This window comes from Paramisgurnus dabryanus, chromosome 3 (assembly GCF_030506205.2).
Source record: "Paramisgurnus dabryanus chromosome 3, PD_genome_1.1, whole genome shotgun sequence".
Lineage (NCBI taxonomy): Eukaryota > Metazoa > Chordata > Actinopteri > Cypriniformes > Cobitidae > Paramisgurnus > Paramisgurnus dabryanus.
The window spans coordinates 43,545,835-43,566,889 of record NC_133339.1 but is presented as its reverse complement, the minus strand read 5'-3'; the positions used below and the strand labels follow the sequence as shown (position 1 = coordinate 43,566,889).

The window sequence follows — 21,055 nt, the reverse complement described above, 5'->3', positions numbered from 1 at the left end:
GCCTACATATCAATGTTAATTAAATGTAAAAAATAATGCATTTTTTAAAAATGTTTTATACTGATCAAATCATATAATGTCCCAAATTCATGGTAATTTACCAGTATTACTGTGTGAAAGAGGCTAATGTCAATTCAATTGTTCATTAGTTCATTGTGCATCAACTCATTTTAACAGTTACAACTTTTGATTTTATTAACATGAACTAAGAGTGATCAATGCTGTAGTGTTATTCATAGCTGATGTAACTAAGGCATAAAGTAAACATAACAAAAATATCCTTTTTGTAAAATGTTAAAATAATAAAAATAATAAATTCATAAAGGAACCTTCACAACAGGCCAGGTTCTAAAATGAACCCTTTGGCCACAACAAAGGTTCTAAAAAGAACTGTTAAAATAACCAGGGGATATTCATAGAACCCGTAAGTTCAACTTTGAACCTTTATAATAACTGTAAGTTCATATTTGAACTTTTAAGTCCTTTTTTTAACTCTAAAGGTTCATTGTCTTCTAAGAGTGTGAGTTTGTGAGCATTTGTTGGTTTTAAGAAAAACACAATTGCAGTTATAAGTTTTGACCAATATGAGTCACCGTCAGCAAACTGATATGAAGCAGTCAGGATGTGGTGACATGATGATTATGTAAATTACTATAAAATTGAAAGAAATCATGAAGTTTCTCTGTGTTCAATAAAATGTCAATTCTCATGTACTGTATAATGACTATGATATATATATATATATATATATATATATATATATATATATATAAATCAAAGCCAAACATTTAAAAATCCAGAAAACTCCTGATGTGTGTAGATGACAAAGACAGAAAGATTTCTGTGACTAAAATGATTATGTGTGATAAAACAGTTAAATGTCAAGTTTTCATTTGCTGTTAGTATCTTTATTAGTAAGTTAATGATCGTAATGATTTACTGATTGTAATTATTGTGTTAATACTCTTATTGAACATTTCATATAAAGGATCTTGTTTAACTCAAATCTTCATCACATCTTGAATCTCATGTGTCTACAGTACATTGTGATGATGTGTGTGGGTCTTATAGTGTTTTGTGTTTTTAGCTCCTCCCTCCAGATCTCTTGAGTCTCTTAAAGGGGCCATGGCATGAAAATGTTAGCATTGCCACTTTGTAGGTGTGAGCAAAAATAGGTCATTGAAATTTGGCTTTCATTATGATGTCATAAGGATATCTTATTAGAATAATACCACCCCCTTAATCTGCACTATCCAACCACTGCACTGCTATTTAGTGCAGAGAGAAAGAGAGAGAAAAGAAGGACTTGACAGCACAATTGAGTTTGAATTACAACAAACCACCATCATTGTGATCAGTGTTTGCACTTCATCCGCTCATTTGCATTTTAAAAAACACACCCAAAACGACACATTTTTGCTCAAACCTACAAAGTGGCAATGCTAACATTTTCATGCTATGACCCCTTTAAAGTTTCTCTGTCTGATCATTTCAGCATTATTCAACATCATCTGCTCATCTTTACACAAAACAAATCACAAGATGATGAGAATATTCTTCACTTTCTTCACTCTTCTCACCTGTGAGTTTCTCAGATCAAGTGTGTTTTTAGTTTGAGATATATGAGATCTTTCACTTCAATCAGATTCAGTGATGTGTGAAGATTTTCTTCAGGACAGAAACTTCTGTAGTGACACGCAGGAAACATCTGCTGTTATAACATTCATTTACTTTCAGGTTTGATTGAAGTATTAAAGAAATATATTTATAAATAAATGAAAAAATTGCAATAAAGTGAATGACAAAAACAGGTGACAGATAACAAAAACTCATAAAAAGGGACAAATAAGAGAGTGAGATGACTCAATGTGGGTTAATGATCATCATAAATATCAATTTATTTTTTACAGTATTTAATAATCTCAGATTGAAGAGTTTATATATGAACTAGTGTGATAGTCTCTCACTCACTGATTCTTAACCTGATGTTGAATTATGATGATGATGATGTTTGGTGAAGCTCCTCCCTCTTCATCCTCCTCAGTGTCTTATAGCTCCTCTCTCATCTCTCTCCTCACATCACACACTGACATCATGCTGATCATCTTCATCATCTTCATCATCACACCATCATGTAAGATTCATCAGATGAACATTTAATATCTTCGGAAACAGATGTGAGTTATTGTGTATCATTAAATGTGTTTTTATTCATCAGGTGTGGGTGGAGTGAATGTAGTGACCCAGAATCCTTCAGAGCTCACAGTGAATAAAGGAAATAAAGCCACAATCAACTGTAATCTGGGATCTGTTACTAATACAGGTGCTAAATGGTATAAACAGATTTCAGGAGGAGTGCCTCAGTTTGTCTTATATTTTTATCATCCAAACAGTTCTCCTACATATGGATCCGGTTTCTCAGCTCCTAAATTCAGATCAACACATTCATCTAATTCAGATTATAGTTTGATCATCAATAATGTAGATGTGAGAGATTCAGCTGTGTATTACTGTCAGGCATATGACGGCTCTAAGGAGGAGGTATCACAGTGATTCACATCATGACAAAAACCTCCTCACTGTTCACAGTCACTTCTGCTTTCATGTAAACAGAATGAAGGACAGGAACACATTTATGACAATCTGACAGTAAATGATGTTTTGTTTCTTTATAAATGTTCACAGTAATTACAAACTCAGCATTCAGTGATCAGATTGATAGTAAAATAATTAAATTAATTCAAGAAGTTTATTATTATACAGTCAAACTAAAACACATTCAATTATAAACAAACACTGCATATATTTCTGTTTGTATGAGTTGTATGTTGTCATAATATTTAATCACTGAAAAAACTGTAATGAGTTTCAGTTTAGTGTCTCTGAGATGCCATCATTTTGATTTATTTTTACATTTGTTCAGTTATTCACAGGATTAATTATTTAAGATGAATTAATTAAAATACAACCTAAAAGAAATAAATATGTAAAATCAAATGTAAGATTTCTTTAACACTGTAAACTCATTTTTACATATAATGGCAGTGTAATAAGAGCGTTGCTGGAAGAGTTTAGGTTTCAAGTTTTAGATGATGAAAATAACTGCTAACAGAGATAGTTCATATGTTTGCATTCTGTTTTTAATTTTAATATCAGACTGTCTTTGTCAAAACCTACAAGTACCACAAGCGTGATAATAGATGAACTGAACACCCAAACAGTCCCAAACATTATCTATACTATGCTGTTTGGCCTCCTGCGTTTCCTCGTAGACCTGTAACAGTATGATCTGTCTTTAAATGCAAATCTTCCATGAGGAAAAATATTTCCACACAGGAAAATCCCAAAATCCCTGGTGTTAAATTAACACCGGCTCGGTGTTTATATGGGTACCACCAGCAGGGTAACACCGAAGCAGTGTAAGAGTTAATTAGATACTTTAGCAATCATTTGAGTGATTATTTGATTATTGAAGACACCTGGTGATAATGAGCCGAACTACAACTACAACTTCCAGTCACTGCCTTAGATAAAATCAACTGAAAAGACATCTCTCTTATTACAAAACAGACTGACTTTTGTCTACTTTGAAATTGTTTGGTCACCATTATGGTGATCAGTGGTTCCTTTAGATGGGTGGGTTGACTCTTGTTTCTGCCTTTGAGGTCTTTGCAACAGTGTTTATTGAACACATTATTTGTTTCAAAGGTTGTTAAAACAAAGTTTATAAAGATTTAAAACAGTGACTATAGATTTAAGTAAATTGCTTACAGAGTCAAAAAATTCAGTATTCATAGAAAATTAGATGTTGATCAAGTATATATTATTCTCTACTGGATTTCAGTAACATGCTTTCCCCCTGATCAAGCTTTTCAAATTTTATCGTTAAATATTTGCTGGTAATACTTTTTTGCCTCATGTGCAGATATCATCAATCACCCCATTAATCGGAACCATGGTGACAAACATAATGTTGCAAAGAATGCTGGGATCCACCATAGTATAAAACTCATGACTCCCATCATGCATTGCAACATAAATTATGTCACCATTGTGGCGATTAATGGGGTGATTCATGATATCTGCACGTGAGGCAAAAAAAAAAAACAAGCTTTCCAACAAGTATTTAACAATTAAATTTGAAAAGCTTGATCTAAGGAAAGCTACAGATGTGGCCTTTAAAAATGCGTATCTCTGAGAGCAGAATGCCGTGAGCACTTCTGAAACTCTGCAAGATCCTGCAGAAGGGGGGTTTGGTGGGGGAAAGCAGGTAATACAAAAAACTGTAGATGGCAGTTGTGTTTCTAGTAGGCCATACTGATGTCAATTTGTGTGCTCAACTTCATGTTGAGCGTATACTGTATGATATTGAAGTAACATGACATGGATTATCTCTGTTTAGGTGATAGACTTTGATGTCATACAAATGCATGCTTTTTGGCAAACATTTAGTTGACGAAGTTTTCTTTTGCCAGTTACATAAACAGTCACATATTCTTCTTAAAAATCCGACTCAAACACGCATCATTTGTCTTATTTTTTCTGTGTACTTACAGTAGAAGAGACGTGATGTATCATAAATACAATTTATAAATAATAATTTGCGAAGACCTTTGAAGAGACCGAGCGCATTTACGCAATATCATTAACTAGTTTATCTAATTTTACATTTAGTTCATTTTTGCATCTGAACGTTTTAATAGCTTTAACATGGTTGTGTTGCGCTTTTCTGCTACTTTTTATATTATCATGTTTCCCTTACATGGAATTAAACACGATAAAAAGTATGCAATGGTGTTTAATAAATTTCACAGAAAATTTGTATAATATGTTATACTTTTGTAGCAAGGAAATAAAATCATATTGTGAGTGTAAATATTCATAAATTCGAGGAGTTTCTGAGGTGCTTGTCATCGGCAAAAGGCGCAGTTTCTTTGTTGCTGATTAAAAACCGTTGGCTATGTGATTGTTTAAAATTGACATTTGTTCTACTTATTGTTAATTTATTTTTTGCCTACATTTACTCAAATAATATCAATGTGAAAATATAAGTAAATCATACTCCAAGTTTGGAGTATGCCAGATGCTTGCTAGCTTTTTCCCTGGTTGTGTTAACTTTGTGTTAATGCACCACATTTGTTATGCACATGTAAAGTTAATAGTGTAATTCTGTGGTAGTTGGTACATAATGGTAAAGATCATCACCTAATTAATTTACTAATCAAAAGTTTATTTTCTGTCAATAATGTAAATAAGATCCAGCACTTCCACAGCAGTTTGTCAATAAGGAGTTTTAGAAACTTTGGACAAAAAATATCCGCTGTACAATTGGGATGCTCAAACATCAAGAATCAGAGTATGAATCTCAACCATGGTGACAAATAAATGAAAACCTTCATGCTGCAATGCATGCTGGGTATCAACAAATTACAAATCTCATTCAGGACTCCCAGCATGCACTGCAGCATGGATAAATAATGTTTTTTTTTTTGCAATTTTATTTGTCACCATGGTTGAGATTCATACTCTGATTCTTGAGGTTTGTGTGTCCCAATTATACAGCAGATATTTTTTGTGTTAAATTTCTAAAACTCCTTAATGACAAACTGCTCTGAAAGTACTGGATCTTGACATCATTGACAGAAAATACACTTTTGATTAGTAAATTAATTAGGTGATGATCTTTACCATTATGTACCAACTACCTCAGAATTTAACTATTACCTTTACATGTTCATAACAAATGTGGTGTATTAACACAAAGTTAACACAACCAGGGAAAAAACTAGCAAGCAAAAAGTCAAGAGTCAAGAGTCCAACTATAACAAACACTAATCACAATAATGGTGACTTACACAACACAACACCAACATCTAAACCTAATAAGTGAATTGTGTTTTCTACAGCAATATATTTACTGAACATTCAGAAATAATGTTTTATAAAATAATAAAATGCAATGTTTCTCTAATATTTACATAACAGTCAAACAAGTCAGCATAATAAACAGTTGTTGTTTTAAACATTGTGTGAACATTAAAACTTGACATTGTCATAACGTTTAAAAATGGTAAAATGTAACATTCCTCTAACGTTGAGACAACACAAAAACGTTCTTAGAACGTCAAGAAAACTGGACACTTTTTCCGTTGGCAGAACGTTTTTGGGAACCTTGGGAACTTTCAGGGAACGTTCTTAGAACTTTTTTCTGTTAGCTGGGTGGAGAGGTGGTGGTATGCTCAACAGCTATATTTGGAAATGGTGGTACTGAGCGCCCCTGTGAAGATGAACTTGAATACATTGCACCAGTGCAAGTTCCTCTAAATCAAACAGAACAACATGGTGCACATTTTCAGTACATACCTCTGCAGGATCTGCTGAGTAAGATTGTACAGAATGAGGATGTGTGGGCGATGCTTAACCAAGAGGTAGCACCCAAACATCAGGATATTATGGAGGACTACACTAATGGTGACCAGTTCAAAAGTAGTGATCTTACTTCCTTATCCAATCTACGGCTACATTTCTATATTGATGAATTTGAAATTGTTAACCCTTTAGGCTCTAAAATGGGAAAACATAAATTGACGGCTGTATATTTTAAACTTGGAAACATTGACAAGAAATACACATCAAAACTTGAGAATATTTACCTATCTTCTTTAATCAGACATCGGTTTATTGAAGAAGACCGTACCAACTACAACAATCTTTTCCAGCCCTTGATTGAGGAAGTCAGGCACTTAGAGACTGAAGGAGTGACTCTGTCATGTAATGGTGAAAGCAGAAGATTCTATGGAACAATAGTCACCATATCAGCAGATAATCTTTCAGCTCACTCTTTGATTGGGATGAAAAGAAACTTTTCACATGGAAGAATATGCTGGTTTTGTATGGCTACAAAAGACAACATTACCGTCAAATTCAGGGAAGAAGACTTTACTCTAAGAGACAGCGCCAACTACAAATACCATCTTCAGGCTGTCTGTGAACATCCTGATTTGGGAAATGTTTATGATGTGCTGAGAGAGTGCTGTTTTTCATCTCTAATGTTTATGGTGTGCTGAGAGAGTGCTGTTTTTCATCTCTAAACTATGCCCCTTCATTGATAACTCACTTGTTTCCACCTGATGTGATCCATGATGTTTTGGAGGGAGTCATCCCTAAAGTTCTGAGGTTGACTCTTTATCAGCTTATTCGAGATAAGCAAATCACCTAACTTCTGAAATTGAAAAATTTTCATATTCTGTAAATGACAAATCATCTAAGCCACAAACCCTCACTGAGAGAATGCTGCGAACCCATTTATCTGGTAAAGCTTCAGAAACCTGGACACTGTTTCGACTGTTACCACTGATGGTTGGATCGTATGTCTCTCCAAACCAGAGGTGTAAAATCCATGTGCCAGGAGTAAAAGTCCTCCCCAGTATTTTGTTCCAATCACCTGGATTTGCTAATTAGCACAGTTTTTCAGCAGGAGATGACCTCCTGGCTCGTTGGTGTTTTAAAGGAAACATGGCACAAGACTTTTTTAAGATGTCAAATAAATCTTTGGTGTCCCCAGAGCACATGTGTGAAGTTTTAGCTCAAAATACCAAATAGATAATTTATTATAACAGGTTAAAATTGACACTTTGTTGGTGTGTGCAAAAATGTGCCGTTTTGGGTGTGTCCTTTAAAATGCAAATGAGCAGATGAAGTGAAATCACTGATCACAATGATGGTGGTTTGTTGCAATTGAAACTCAATTGTGCTGTGAATTATTTTTTTCTCCCTCTTTTTCTCTGCACTAAATGGCAGTGCTGTGATTGGATAGTGCAGATTAAGGGGGCAGTATTATTCTAATAAGAGCTCCTTATGACATCATAAAGAGGGCCAAATTTCAACGACCTATTTTTGTATGTGCTTGTAGAGAATGGTTTACCAAAACTAAGTTACTGGGTTGATCTTTTTCACATTTTCTAGGTTGATAGAAGCACTGGGGACCCAATTATAGCACTTAAACATGGAAAAAGTCTCATTTTCATGCCATTTAAACCCTCAACGAAGCCTTCAAGGCAGCGCTGCCTGGAAGGCACTCCCTGTGCCCCTAATGTTTTAGCCAATCACAGCACTGGTGATAGATATTGAGCCTTCCACCAGCTTCTGGCAGTTCGAGTTCACCGTTGGTCAGGTGAGAAGTGTAGATATGGTAAGATAGGAATGTGACTGTGTTTGAATTTAGCTTGAAATGTTTAGAGCGTTTAAGGGACGTGTTACCGCATTTTCACAAAGCTAGCGGAAGGCTCAATATCTAGCATCAGTGCTGTGATTGGCTGAAACGCTTGGGGGATGGGGAGTGGCTTCCAGGCAGCGCTGTCTTGAAGGCTTTTGCTAATTAACAAATCCAGGTGATTGGAACAAAATAATGGAGAGGACTTTTACTCCTGGCACATGGATTTTACACCTCTGCTCCAAATAAGTACTGTAGTGATGGAAATTTTCGTTCATTTAGGTGACTCGTTCATTTTCAGTTCGTTCACCAAAATGATTCGTTCAGACTCGTTCACTGATTCGTTCAGTGACCATTTCTTAATTTTACAAAAATACGCCAATAGGTGGCGAAGATGTGTGTCATTATGTGTTATAAGACAATGAATGACTTTTTGCAAAAACTCATTAGTTTTTAATAAAGCTCAAATTGTGAAATACTAAGCATAATTTTATCAAGTTACCGAATATATTAAGACACACGTACATTCATAGTACATCTAATCTAGATTTTTTGTAAATAAAGACTCCCGTGCATGCCTCCTCTGGTTCAGTCAGTCATCAGATCCTCGTTCACGAATCATATAATTTCGGTCATGTCGTTCCAGACTTCGTTCAGACGCAGATGACTGATTTAAGTTCGGTGAAAGGGTGGATTAAACTATATAGACATATAAAACTATATTAAACAGAAATACCAATTTTTTCAACAGTAATTACCTTGCTTATCATTTGTATTAAGGTAAATAGTCCGCCTAAACATGGTTACTATAACTTTATTAAAATAAAACCACATGATTCTTTCACAAGATTGTTTACGTTGCACTCGCTATCTATACGATCTCTCTCATTCATTAGGTTGTAACCTGTACCAGTCATTCAGTTTGTTTAAGAACGCGATCTCTCTATCTCTCTCTCGTTCGTTCAGACTCAAAACAGCGGCTCGGTCGGTGAAGGGCGTATTCATTCAGTACGTTGAGCCAATCATATGCTCGGCCACAGCTTATACTCGATTGCCATTGGCTCGTAGTTTTGTCACACTTTGAAGGCGGAAAGAAAGCCGCGCATCATTTGTCCGTGCTCCTCAAGAAGGGAGGGAAATTTCAGTGAACGAGAAATATCAGTCAATGGATGGCGTGAACGAGAACGATTCGTTCACATAAAAGATTCGTTCAAAAAGAACGATTCGTTCACGAACGTAACATCACTAAAGTACTGGAACTGCTATATTTTACTGCGAGAAGTGGTAGATGTTATCATGGCCCCAGTGGTTAGAAGATCATGGATATCATATCTACAGGAAAAAAATTCTGCATTTTTATCAACATTTCAAACAATCTTTCCTGATGGTTTCCCTCCAAAAATGCATTTTTTAGTGCACTACTCTTCACTTTTGCTGAAATATGGTCCATTAGTTCATTTATCTTGTATGCGCTTTGAGGCAAAGCACCAGTATTTCAAGAAGGTGTCCACTGTTGTTTGCAACTTCAAGAACATCACCAAAACACTTGCTAGAAGACATCAGCTGAGACAGTGCTGGGAGCAAGCTGAGAAGAAAAGCAGTGGATATGAAGTTTGCAATGCCTCAGGATCATCTGAAGTTCCATCAAACACCCTGCCCTCTTTAGTTCTGGCTACACTGGAAACAAAGATTGGCAAACGTCTGTCTAATGAAGTCCTACAAAAAACAAATTCCAGCATTGCGCGCGTTAGTGTATGTACAGTATGTGCGTGAGTTTTTAATTTAAAATGTCTTAACTCGGAAGGATCTGGATCAGAGGTCATTTCATCTGAGATCACTCCGCACCTAACAGCCATAATCACTTACAGTACTGATTCACATGACACAAGTCATCAGCCGTTTCCTCAATTCACGTCAGGTAAGTGTTTGTAAATAAATGTTAATTTTTTACTATATTAATTGGCAAAGACGCAAATACTCAACGTTTTTGTAAAGATATAAGTTATATAAAGGTGTGTTATGTTATGTGTCCGAGTTAAAGTGGAGCTATTTTAGTTAAGATTACCGGACAGGGTTTACTCCGTCTTAATTATAATTGGGACATTTTTACAAACAAACATTATAAAATACAGTACTGGCGTTCATTTTGAGACAAAACAATAGCACTCATATGTTAAGAGATGTCAGTATTTTAGTCAGTGATAAGTCCTGTCTGAGAAAACAGCCCAATATTGTTTAATTCAATTACGTGTGATGTCTGTGGGAAATGTGGCAATTTTAGGGTATAAAGTCTTTCACCGTCAAGCTTTATTATATTAAACATGTATTTATGTATGTGTGTGTGATGATGTGGAGAGGCAGACCAGAGGGTTACATGGCGAAAGAAGTTCTCCTAAATGGCCCTGGAGATGTTCTGACTGACTTTGGAGGGCTTTTGGACTGTTTTATGCCCTCTATTTAGAGAAGACTTATTATATGTTCAGTCTCTATGATAAGTGAATAAAGCTTTTGTTTTTATGTGACTGAAGTTAATTATTTGTTAACAACACCAGCATAAACTATTTGATAAATCATTTTAAAAAGTTTATTAAAAATTCCCAAATAATAAATATTAATTGAAGTAACACATAAAACATTGACTAAATACTTAAATTTTAATTGACAGAGTCTTTGCTGTAAGTTTTTAAAGATTCAACTGATTAAAACATTTTAGTTGAATGAACTATAAAGCTAGTTGAGAAAACATCCTTTTTTATATTTGAGTCAAGTTTGGGCCAACTAAAAAACAACAATCCAGGTAACACTTTGGAGTCAGAAATTGAGTGAATGTAAAATTTCTGTGGAACTAGTTACTAAAAAATAATTCATTGAGCCAACAATTTATTTTTTACAGTGCATGGCTGCATTACAACAACCCAACATTGGGTAATTTTTAACCCAGCATGCGTTGTGTCCAATATTTACCCAGCATGACTAATTAAGAAAAAATAACCCAGGCAGTTTTAAAGTGTGGATTATAAATAATGTGAACAGGTTTGTTTTGTAGTTTATTATATACATTTTCTTCAGCACATCAGTTTCAAGTTTCAATGATTATCAAATAAAGTGTTTGAATCATTTTAAAATTATTTCAAAATTAAAACTAAAAGAAAGAGAGAAGTTGAAGTTGAGTGACTGTTTCACTTCTGTTTCAGAGACTGAGGAGGTTTTTGTACAACTGAAGATCTGAAATCTATCACTGTGGTATTCGGACAAGGAACAAAACTCATTGTGACCGGTAAGTCATCTTTCTACTCACATACTAAGCTGTTTTTATATTTTATATGTATGTAGAGATATTTATAAAATAAAATAAATTATAATTGGGGGAATTCATTTTTGGAGAAACATTTTACTGCTTATTCAACAATTCAAAAGGCTTCATGCGCATTTTTCCTGGATTTATGTTTTATGTGCTTCCTTTTTTCATTTATTATTAATTATCCAGAATTTATGTATTTTGTAACTTAAAAGATGTTTTTAACAGCACACAATTTGATCTGCTCTACATTTACATGAATGATAGTTAATGTTTGTTCAATTTAATCACCTGTTAAACATTAACTTTAATAACAAAAATGATAAAAACATTGTATAGATGATTATATTAATTTACAGTTCACTAGAAATAAACCTTTACAAAACCAACTAACCTGTTTAAATAAGTCAAGTCCTAGACTAATAATACATTTGGATGGGATTTTGGAATGGGATGGATTTACATAAATTAACATAAACACAGTTATTAAATATTGTTTACAAAACATATCAGTAAATTAACCAATGAAACTTAATCTTTAATCCTGAGAGACTTTAATGTTGTGAAATGTTTAAAAGTTTCAACGCTTATTGTTTTGTGATAAAGTGCATTTATTTCTTCATCTTTCTTCATGATTTGTGTTGTGTAGATTCAGGTGTTTCTCCTCCTGTTGTGAAGATTTTCCCTCCATCCAGTCAAGATGTGAGCTCCAGTAAAGTGACTCTGGTGTGTTTGATCAATGACATGTCTGTGGGATTTGCTGATGTGAGTTGGTTTGTGTGTGGAAACTCAGTTACTGATGGCGTCTTCACCGGATCTGCTGAACAGCAGCCGAATGAGAAATTCAAGTTGAGCAGTTATTTAACCATTGAGAGATCAGAGTGGGAGAAAGACAAAGATATCACATGTAAAGTGACTGCTGCTGGAAAAATCACAAACACAAAGATCAAGATATCTGAATGCAATTAATAAATGCAAAGATTATGTTGTTTGTTTTCATAAAAGCATTTATATTTTTTCCTGCAAAAATAATGATTATAGAAACATAGTTTAAGTATGACATTTAATTTCTGCAAACATTTCAGCTTTTGATTTTATTGTAATTTTTATTTCAATCCTTAATAAATTTGAATAAACTTCATGATAATCAAACAAACTGTCATTTTAATCTTATTGATTTTGGGGGAAACTGATTAAATTAAGAAATATTAATTAGTTAATGATTTAAGCCTAAAAGAAAGAAATTAATTATTGTAATAAACCATCTTCAGTGTAAATATACAGTACAGAAATCTCTGTCATTAATATATTGCTTATCTGTTTCCTGCATTTTAAAATAAGAGAAGAGTAAACTGTAGTTAACAGAACTGAATTTCACATGAAGTCTCATGACCAGAAAATAAACTATAAAGAGTTCATGAAAGATGTTTAATTTACTGAATTATTAAAAAAAAAGTAGTTAAGTTACAATGAAAACATCATGAAAAAGCTTTGAGTGTAAATATCTTGAATATTATTGAGAATAAAGATGAATAAAGTCATTAAAGTTCATCAGGCATTGTTGAAGTTTCTCTTCTTGCAGATTCAGTAAAGTGTGGAGATTTTTGAAGAAGTTTTGCTCTGACACACAGGAAACACCTGCTGTTATAACACTCATTTATTTTAACTACATATGTAAATACATTATATCATCTATTATCTTTATTATCACTTGATGTTTATCCAACCAGTGAAGATCATTCAGATAAACTTTATTGTTGTCTATGATGTTGTCTTTCCATTATATTCAAATACAGAATTATACAATCTAAAGATTTTCATTTTTTATTTCTTAAAAGTTAAGATTGATTAATTCATAGCCTAGTGGATGCAGCTGTATTTTGCATTTATATATTATGATTATGTATCTGGTATACTATGGAAGGTTTTTTTGGTCTTTTTTAAATTAATTAATTAAATTATAAAATAATTAATTAAATTATAAAATAAAAAATAAAAGCGCAAAATATGTCCCAAATTTGAAAATTAAATGCTAAAATAAAAATTAAAACATTATATTAAATTATTTCATTTTCATTTTTAACGTGATGAAGCATCATTCTGGCCAAATTAAAAAAGAAAATTAAATTGATGATTTGACATTTCATTTTCAATATAATCTTGAGTCAAGACTGACAATATTAAAATAAAAAGTCAAGCTTGAAAAGGAATCTGTAAATACATTTTTAAAAGGGTTTTTATTCATACCCAAGCAATAATAGGGACAAAATTAAAATGTAAAGTTCAGTTTTAATTTTATGTTCTCTTTAAATTATTTGTTTTCATTTTCTTTTTCTTTTTCGTTTTCATTTTCTTTTTCGTTTTCATTTTCATTTTCATTTTCATTTTCATTTTCAACTTGTATGCAAATTCAATGTTAATCAATGGGTGGCGTTTACTTGCTTAAAAAAGGGGGATTGGCTGAAGCAGTGTTGCCAACTCAGCGACTGTGTTGCTAAAATAGCGACTTTATTGCTACATCTAGCGACTTTTAGGCCCATTTAGACAAACTTAGCGAATGTTTGGATGAATCTTAGCTTCACATCTGTACAGATAGTACTGTGTCGCTTGTACTGGCCCACGAGTGCCGGGTGGCGCTGTCCCGGTGAAATGTGCGTCTGGTGTCTCTGTGCATGGAGCTGGGCAGTGTAGGAGCTGACGCGTGGATGAGATTCGTGTACATTGTTTACATTTCAAAGGAGGAACAAACAATAAAAAGTGGCTGGTCCGCTGTTATATATGTGCGTATTTTTACACATCTGATCCAGTGAGGCGTCAGCCATTCTCATGAAATGCATACACATAGCACAGTGTGATTATCGTGCAATGCATAATTATGCCAAAATCCGTGAAGGACTGGAGTATCATAAGCTCGCAAAATTTGCGTATATATAGCACTATAATCACACTGCGTGTTATTTGTATGCATTTCATGAAAATGGACATACAGTGACCAGTCACTTACTTTTGCAGCGGGCACACTGGCAGAGCAGACCTTCAGCCTTTGTGGCATAAGTGGTCCTCATTTGTAACGCTGATTTGTGAGTAGGGCTGTGACCGTACGGGATTGTATTTTACCGTGGTGAAGAAGCAACAGAATCACGCGGTTAGACTGTTAGCACAACAACCCACCCCATATTATTAAAACAACAAATTATATTAGCAATAACAATGTGAAATAATATGTATTTCTATATGTTAACTTTTGTTTTTTATATCTTTTGAATATACTATGATTTATAGACCTTTTATGTCATCGTTTATAACCCATTTTATACAATACATTTCATAGAATAACAACCTGAAAACCTGCAGAAAGAACATGCAGAGTTTAAGATTGTTTCTGATGAGTTGTGCAAAACCTGATTCCTATTTCTTTAGACATTCATTTTCGGTAAACTCTCCGTGAATAGAAACACACTTCTCCAAACATGTTGAAACTCTTAATAATTTATTGTACAAAAAATGGGTTACAAACAATGACAAAAACTGTTCCATAATTGATATTAAACTCAAAAGATATCGAAAATAAACATCATTTAATGTTATTATTGTTAGTATGTTTAATTAGATTTTCTCAAAGTGGTTACAAAACGAAATCGACAATTGCATCATTACGTAAATAACTGCACAAAACTTATGGATACTCCAATCATTGCTTTCAGAAATTCGCTTACAGTAGCTCCAGATATAAGCACAGCATTCAACCAAATAACGAGTTGTGCTGTCAGTATACGCGCTCCTGGCTTCATAAGTTGTCATGTTTGCCCATTATAGTTTTAAATTATTATTATGCTATCATTATCATCACCAGCACAGTGCCTGCTTCTCCTTGAACGAGAAAGCATGCGTGTGGCTCGGACTCCTTGCACATGAACTTTCATGGGCATGGCTCTGACATTTCCTTGCAGAGATGTTGTTATTCGCGCAGGGGTTTAAAACCAGGGAGTGAGTTGGTACAGTTCAAGAAATCAGAGCACTTGGGCATGACGCGCTTTATAAGGTTGCGGCCGTGACATCACCGCAGCTGGCATCTTATTACAGCAGTGATGCAGTATTACTGTGATATCGTCACAGCCCTTATGTGCGTAGCTCGTCTTCCACGCTTCAGCTATGGTCAGAAGAACTGTATGTTGTGTCCAGTGCAGTGTACACAGAAGACTCCGAGAGACTCGCATTTCACAGAGGACGCAAGTTCTGATACTTGTACAGACAACACATAGGCTAAATAAACAGATAATGTTCATTTAAAAGTAAGTGACTGGTCGGTGTATCAGCTCGTTAAACTTACGCCTCACCGGACCAGATGTGTGAAAATACGCACATATATAACAGCGGACCAGACACTTTTTATAGTTTGTTACTCCTTTGAAATGTAAACAATGTACGCGAATCTCATCCACGGGTCAGCTCCTACACTGCCCAGCTCCATGCACAGAGACACCAGACGCACATTTCACCGGGACAGCGCCACCCGGCACTCGTGGGCCAGTACAAGCGACACAGTAGCCTATCTGTACAGATGTGAAGCTAAGATTCATCCAAACATTCGCTAAGTTTGTCTAAATGGGCCTAAAAGTCGCTAGATGTAGCAATAAAGTCGCTATTTTAGCAACACAGTCGCTGAGTTGGCAACGCTGCTTCAGCCAATCCCCTTTTTTTAAGCAAGTAAACGCCACCCATTGATTAACATTGAATTTGCATACAAGTTGAAAATGAAAATGAAAACGAAAAAGAAAATGAAAACGAAAAAGAAAATGAAATCAAATAATTTAAACAAAACATAAAATTAAAACTGAACTTTACATTTTAATTTTGTCCCTATTATTGCTTGGGCATGAATAAAAAGCCTTTTAAAAAATGTATTTACAGATTCCTTTTCAAGCTTGCCTTTTTATTTTAATATTGTCAGTCTTGACTCAAGATTATATTGAAAATGAAATGTCAAATCATCAATTAAATTTTATTTTTTAATTTGGCCGGAATGATGCTTCATCACGTTAAAAATGAAAATGAAATAATGTTTTAATTTTTATTTTAGCATTTAATTTTCAAATTTGGGACATATTTTGCAATTTTATTTTTATTTTATAATTTAATTAATTATTTTATAATTTAATTAATTAATTTAAAAAAGACCAAAAAAACATTCCATATTTTAACACCGATCTTGGTGTGGATTATATAAACACCAAATAGTGTTGATTTAACACTGGTAGAGTTAATTTAACACTGGGGATTTTCCTGTGTACTGTGAACATTCATAAAGAAACAAGACATAATTTACTGTCAGATTGTCATAAATGTGTTCATGTCCTTCATTCTGTTTATATGAAAGCAGAAGTGACTGTGAACAGTGAGGAGGTTTTTGTCATGATGTGAATCACTGTGATACGTACTCCTTAGCAGAGTAGTCCCATGTCTTACAGTAATACACAGCTGAATCTCTCACATCTACATTATTGATGATCAAACTATAATCTGATTTAGATGAAGATGTTGATGTGAATTTAGGAGCAGAGAAACCAGATCCATAGTAAGGTGAGCTATCGCCATGATAAAATCTTAACACATACTGAGGAACTCCTCCTGAAATCTGTTTATACCATCGAGCAGCTGAATCAGTAACAGATCCCAGATTACAGTTGATTGTGGCTTTATTTACTTTATTCACCGTGAGCTCTGATGGTTGGGTCACTACAGTCACTCCACTCACACCTGATGAATAAAAACACATTTAATGATACACAATAACTCACATCTGTATCTGATGATATTAAATGTTCATCTGATGTATCTTACATGATGGTGTGATGATGAAGATGATGAAGATGATCAGCATGATGTCAGTGTGTGATGTGAGGAGAGAGATGAGAGAGGAGCTATAAGACACTGAGGAGGATGAAGAGGGAGGAGCTTCACCAAACATCATCATCATCATCATTATTCAACATCAGGTTAAGAATCAGTGAATGAGAGACTATCACACTAGTTCATATATAAACTCTTCAATCTGAGATTATTAAATACTGTAAAAAATAAATTGATATTCATGATGACTATTAACTCACTTTGAGTCATCTCACTCTCTTATTTGTCCCTTTTTATGTTTATTATTTATTATTTGGAGAGATTTTTAATTTGTATTTGTTGTCTGTCACTAGTTTTTGTCATTCACTTTATGTCATTTTTTTCATTTATTTATAAATATATTTCTTTAATACTTCAGTCAAACCTGGAAATAAAAGTCTGCTTGAGTGAACATCAACTGAAGAGATAAAAAGATCAAATAAAGAGATGTGATGATTTACATAGAGCTGAAGTAAATGAATGTTATAACAGCAGATGTTTCCTGCGTGTCACTAAAGAAGTTTCTGTCCTGAAGAAAATCTTCACACATCACTGAATCTGATTGAAATGAAAGATCTCATATATCTCAAACTGAAGACACGCTTGATCTGAGAAACTCACAGGTGAGAAGAGTGAAGAAAGTGAAGAATATTCTGATCATTTTGTGATTTGTTTTGTGTAAAGATGAGCAGATGATGTTGAATAATGCTGAAATGATCAGACAGAGAAACTTTAAGAGACTCAAGAGATCTGAAGGGAGGAGCTAAAAACACAAAACACTATAAGACCCAAACACATCATCACAATGTACTGTAGACACAAGACATTCAAGATGTGATGAAGATTTGACTTAAACAAGATCCTTTATATGAAATGTTCAATAAGAGTATTAACACAATTAGTAAATCATTACGATCATTAACTTACTACTGTAATAAGATATTAACAAACATAAAAGATACTGACATTTTAGTCACAGAAATATTTCTGTCTTTGTCTTCTACACATATCATGAGTTCTCTTCTTAATATTATACTTTACATAAGAACTGACATGTTATTTAATTTATTTAAGTTTTCATAGTAAATTATTTCATAGTAATCATAATGTCACCACATCCTGTCTGCTTCATATCAGTTTGATAACAGCGACTCATATTGGTCAGAAGTTATAATTGCATTGTGATTTTATTAAAACACAGTGATGTCCACAGATATTTTACTTTATTCATTGGTGAGTTTTAACCCTGATATTTTTTTAAATAAAACTTTAAAATCATTTCAGTCATTATCTGCTGTAATACATTACTAGTGAATGTGACCAGTGACAGTTTATGCATTTATAAACTGTAATCTCGTCTTGTTATTTTGATAAAGATTTCCACTGATTAGACATCAGTATGATTAAAAGGAAAATGTCATTTTTTTACAGGTTTATTGGTTCATTATTTACATTTGTTGTAAAGTCTATATTTAAGTTACTTTCCATAAGCAATGACAGTAAAGACATTTCTAATATTCTTTGGAGTAAAAGTGTGACAACTAGCCCCGGTCTTCCTTGTATATGAACTGCTATAATGTTATAATGCTGTAGATGGCAGTAATGCACCACTGAAGTCCATTAGTAGCAGGAAGTATAAGACGACTTTTACTTTGTAAAAAGCATCGTTGTCTTGGCAACACAGAAAATCTGTTTATGTAAAACTGACTCGTGCATCAGGCATTCATTTTAATCACAGAATCATAAATTGTGTTTTTGTTTTGATATGTTTTAATATAATTACAATAAATAATGATGTCATGTTTATATGAATATGATTTCTTTATCTGGATTAACAGTTGTGTAATTTCACAAAGTAAAGAATTGTGACATTTTGGTCCGTGTACCTTTTGATAGTTTGTTTTTCAACTTCAAATGAAGTAAGCAGAAACGAGAAAACGGCCCCTTTGTTCGTGTTTTCGTTTTTTACCGAAAGACGAAAAACGAGATTTCGGGTTGATTTTTCGTTTTTTTGTTTTTTGGTAAAAAACGAATAAACCACTCTAAAATTCGTTGTGACGTGTGGGCGGTCGCTAGACGCACCTCTCCGCCAATTGGTCAACCAAAATGTGAATATGTGACATCATCCGTTGTTCCTCAAGTCTGTTCAACAAAATAAAAGTCCTCCGCTGCTGTAGCCTACAGCCTACTGATCTGTTAAATGTACAGATTGAGCTATCTTCTGTGTAACCTAAGTTTTGAATAAATATTTATTTCTGGACTGTTTAATGTTATTATGTTATTTTATTTTAGATGTTTGATAAAGCGCGCTTCCCATATACAGCGGCGACTAGAGGAGGTAGATAAATGTTCAGCCAAGTGTAATACAGTCATAACTTTTCTTAAACTTCTTAAAATCATGGAGGTAAAAGTGAAAAGTTTTTTGGATGCTGCAGCAACAGCTAGCGTTGCCACATAGCACATAAAATACAGGATTGTCCGGAATTATTTATTAGATAAATAATTGATGTGTACAGAATCTTACCGTCTCTTATACAGTACACAAATTTAATAAACACACAAAGAAAATAATTAGGACCTCATAGTAAATAATCAATTTCTAAAAACAGAGAAACTCAAAATATCCAGACAGAAACAGTTCTGCGAGGGAACTTCTCCTGATTGAGCTTCACGTTTCTTTATTGTCGGAGATCACCCGCATTGGCTTGGCTAAAATTTATCACGAAGGAGGCATACATATTTCTAAAGACATCCTCATGAAAACAATTTCGTCGAAATAGATCTATAGTAACTGCCTACAGTTTACATTTTTGCTCATAAAATTGTAAATTTCAATATTTTTTAATCTATTTAAGCTCTTTATCTATTTTATATTATATAGGCCTATATAACGCATTCGGCTTCGGGCAGATCTCAAGTTTTTAGCAAGGCAGAATAATATTCACAGTGCAATATTTGCTACTGGGTGTATGAGTACATGACTAAAATGGCTTGTTTTTAGTCACATGTTTGTATTGAGGACAGTCACGCATGTTTGGGAAGTAACAATGCTTTTACGTAAGTAGATTTTTCAGTATTTCCACCCCTGCAAACATGACTCTTGCAGATATAATAGAGAGTAGGCCAACATTTTTATATTTCTCCATAAACCTTCGAATAATAACAATTTTTTTAAAATAAACGTATATATGATATATTTATTATTGAAATATATTTTAATATTTTTCATATAATTCCACAAATTCTATTTCCCAAACTCAGAGCAATAAAACACAGGCCTAAATAAGAAACATTTTTGCAAAATTGTTCTCGACTGTGTGTAGATCACCTTGTAACTTGTGTATAGATTAACCGGTTCTTGCCATGAATATACTCAGAGATGTTAGAATGCCTTAATAAATATATAAATAAATAGTCAATAAACGAAGCCAATTAGGCTACCTAAAACATTCAAAACATAATTTCCAGAGAAAAGATTATAAAGATTTATTGTAATACATTTTATAAGTAATGTCAAACTATTCATTATATTCCTTATCAGTTGGTGTTGCAACCCTACCTCAAGGCATTATGTGGTATAATTACGAAATATTTTATATTTATTCGTATTCATGGACACGCTTTTCTGCTTTTTTCGTGTGACCACATTTATTTCT

The 21,055-nt window shown here is 33.6% G+C and overlaps 1 protein-coding gene and 1 gene segment (V, D, J or C); one reads left to right on the top strand and one right to left on the bottom strand.

The window, feature by feature from the left end:
* The first annotated feature begins 1,977 nt into the window (after positions 1-1,977).
* LOC135744897 (immunoglobulin lambda-1 light chain-like) lies at positions 1,978-12,919 on the top strand. Its single transcript, XM_073814162.1, has 4 exons — positions 1,978-2,134; positions 2,219-2,541; positions 11,453-11,489; positions 12,160-12,919. The coding sequence occupies exons 1-4, from the start codon at positions 1,996-1,998 to the stop codon at positions 12,477-12,479; spliced, it is 819 nt and encodes a 272-aa protein (XP_073670263.1). The 5' UTR covers positions 1,978-1,995; the 3' UTR covers positions 12,480-12,919.
* A 3,949-nt stretch (positions 12,920-16,868) lies between these two features.
* LOC135744867 (immunoglobulin lambda variable 5-52-like) lies at positions 16,869-17,493 on the bottom strand. The segment is given in 2 exon segments: positions 16,869-17,267; positions 17,352-17,493. Coding segments are annotated over 2 exon segments (477 nt in total).
* Between the last annotated feature and the right edge of the window lie 3,562 nt (positions 17,494-21,055).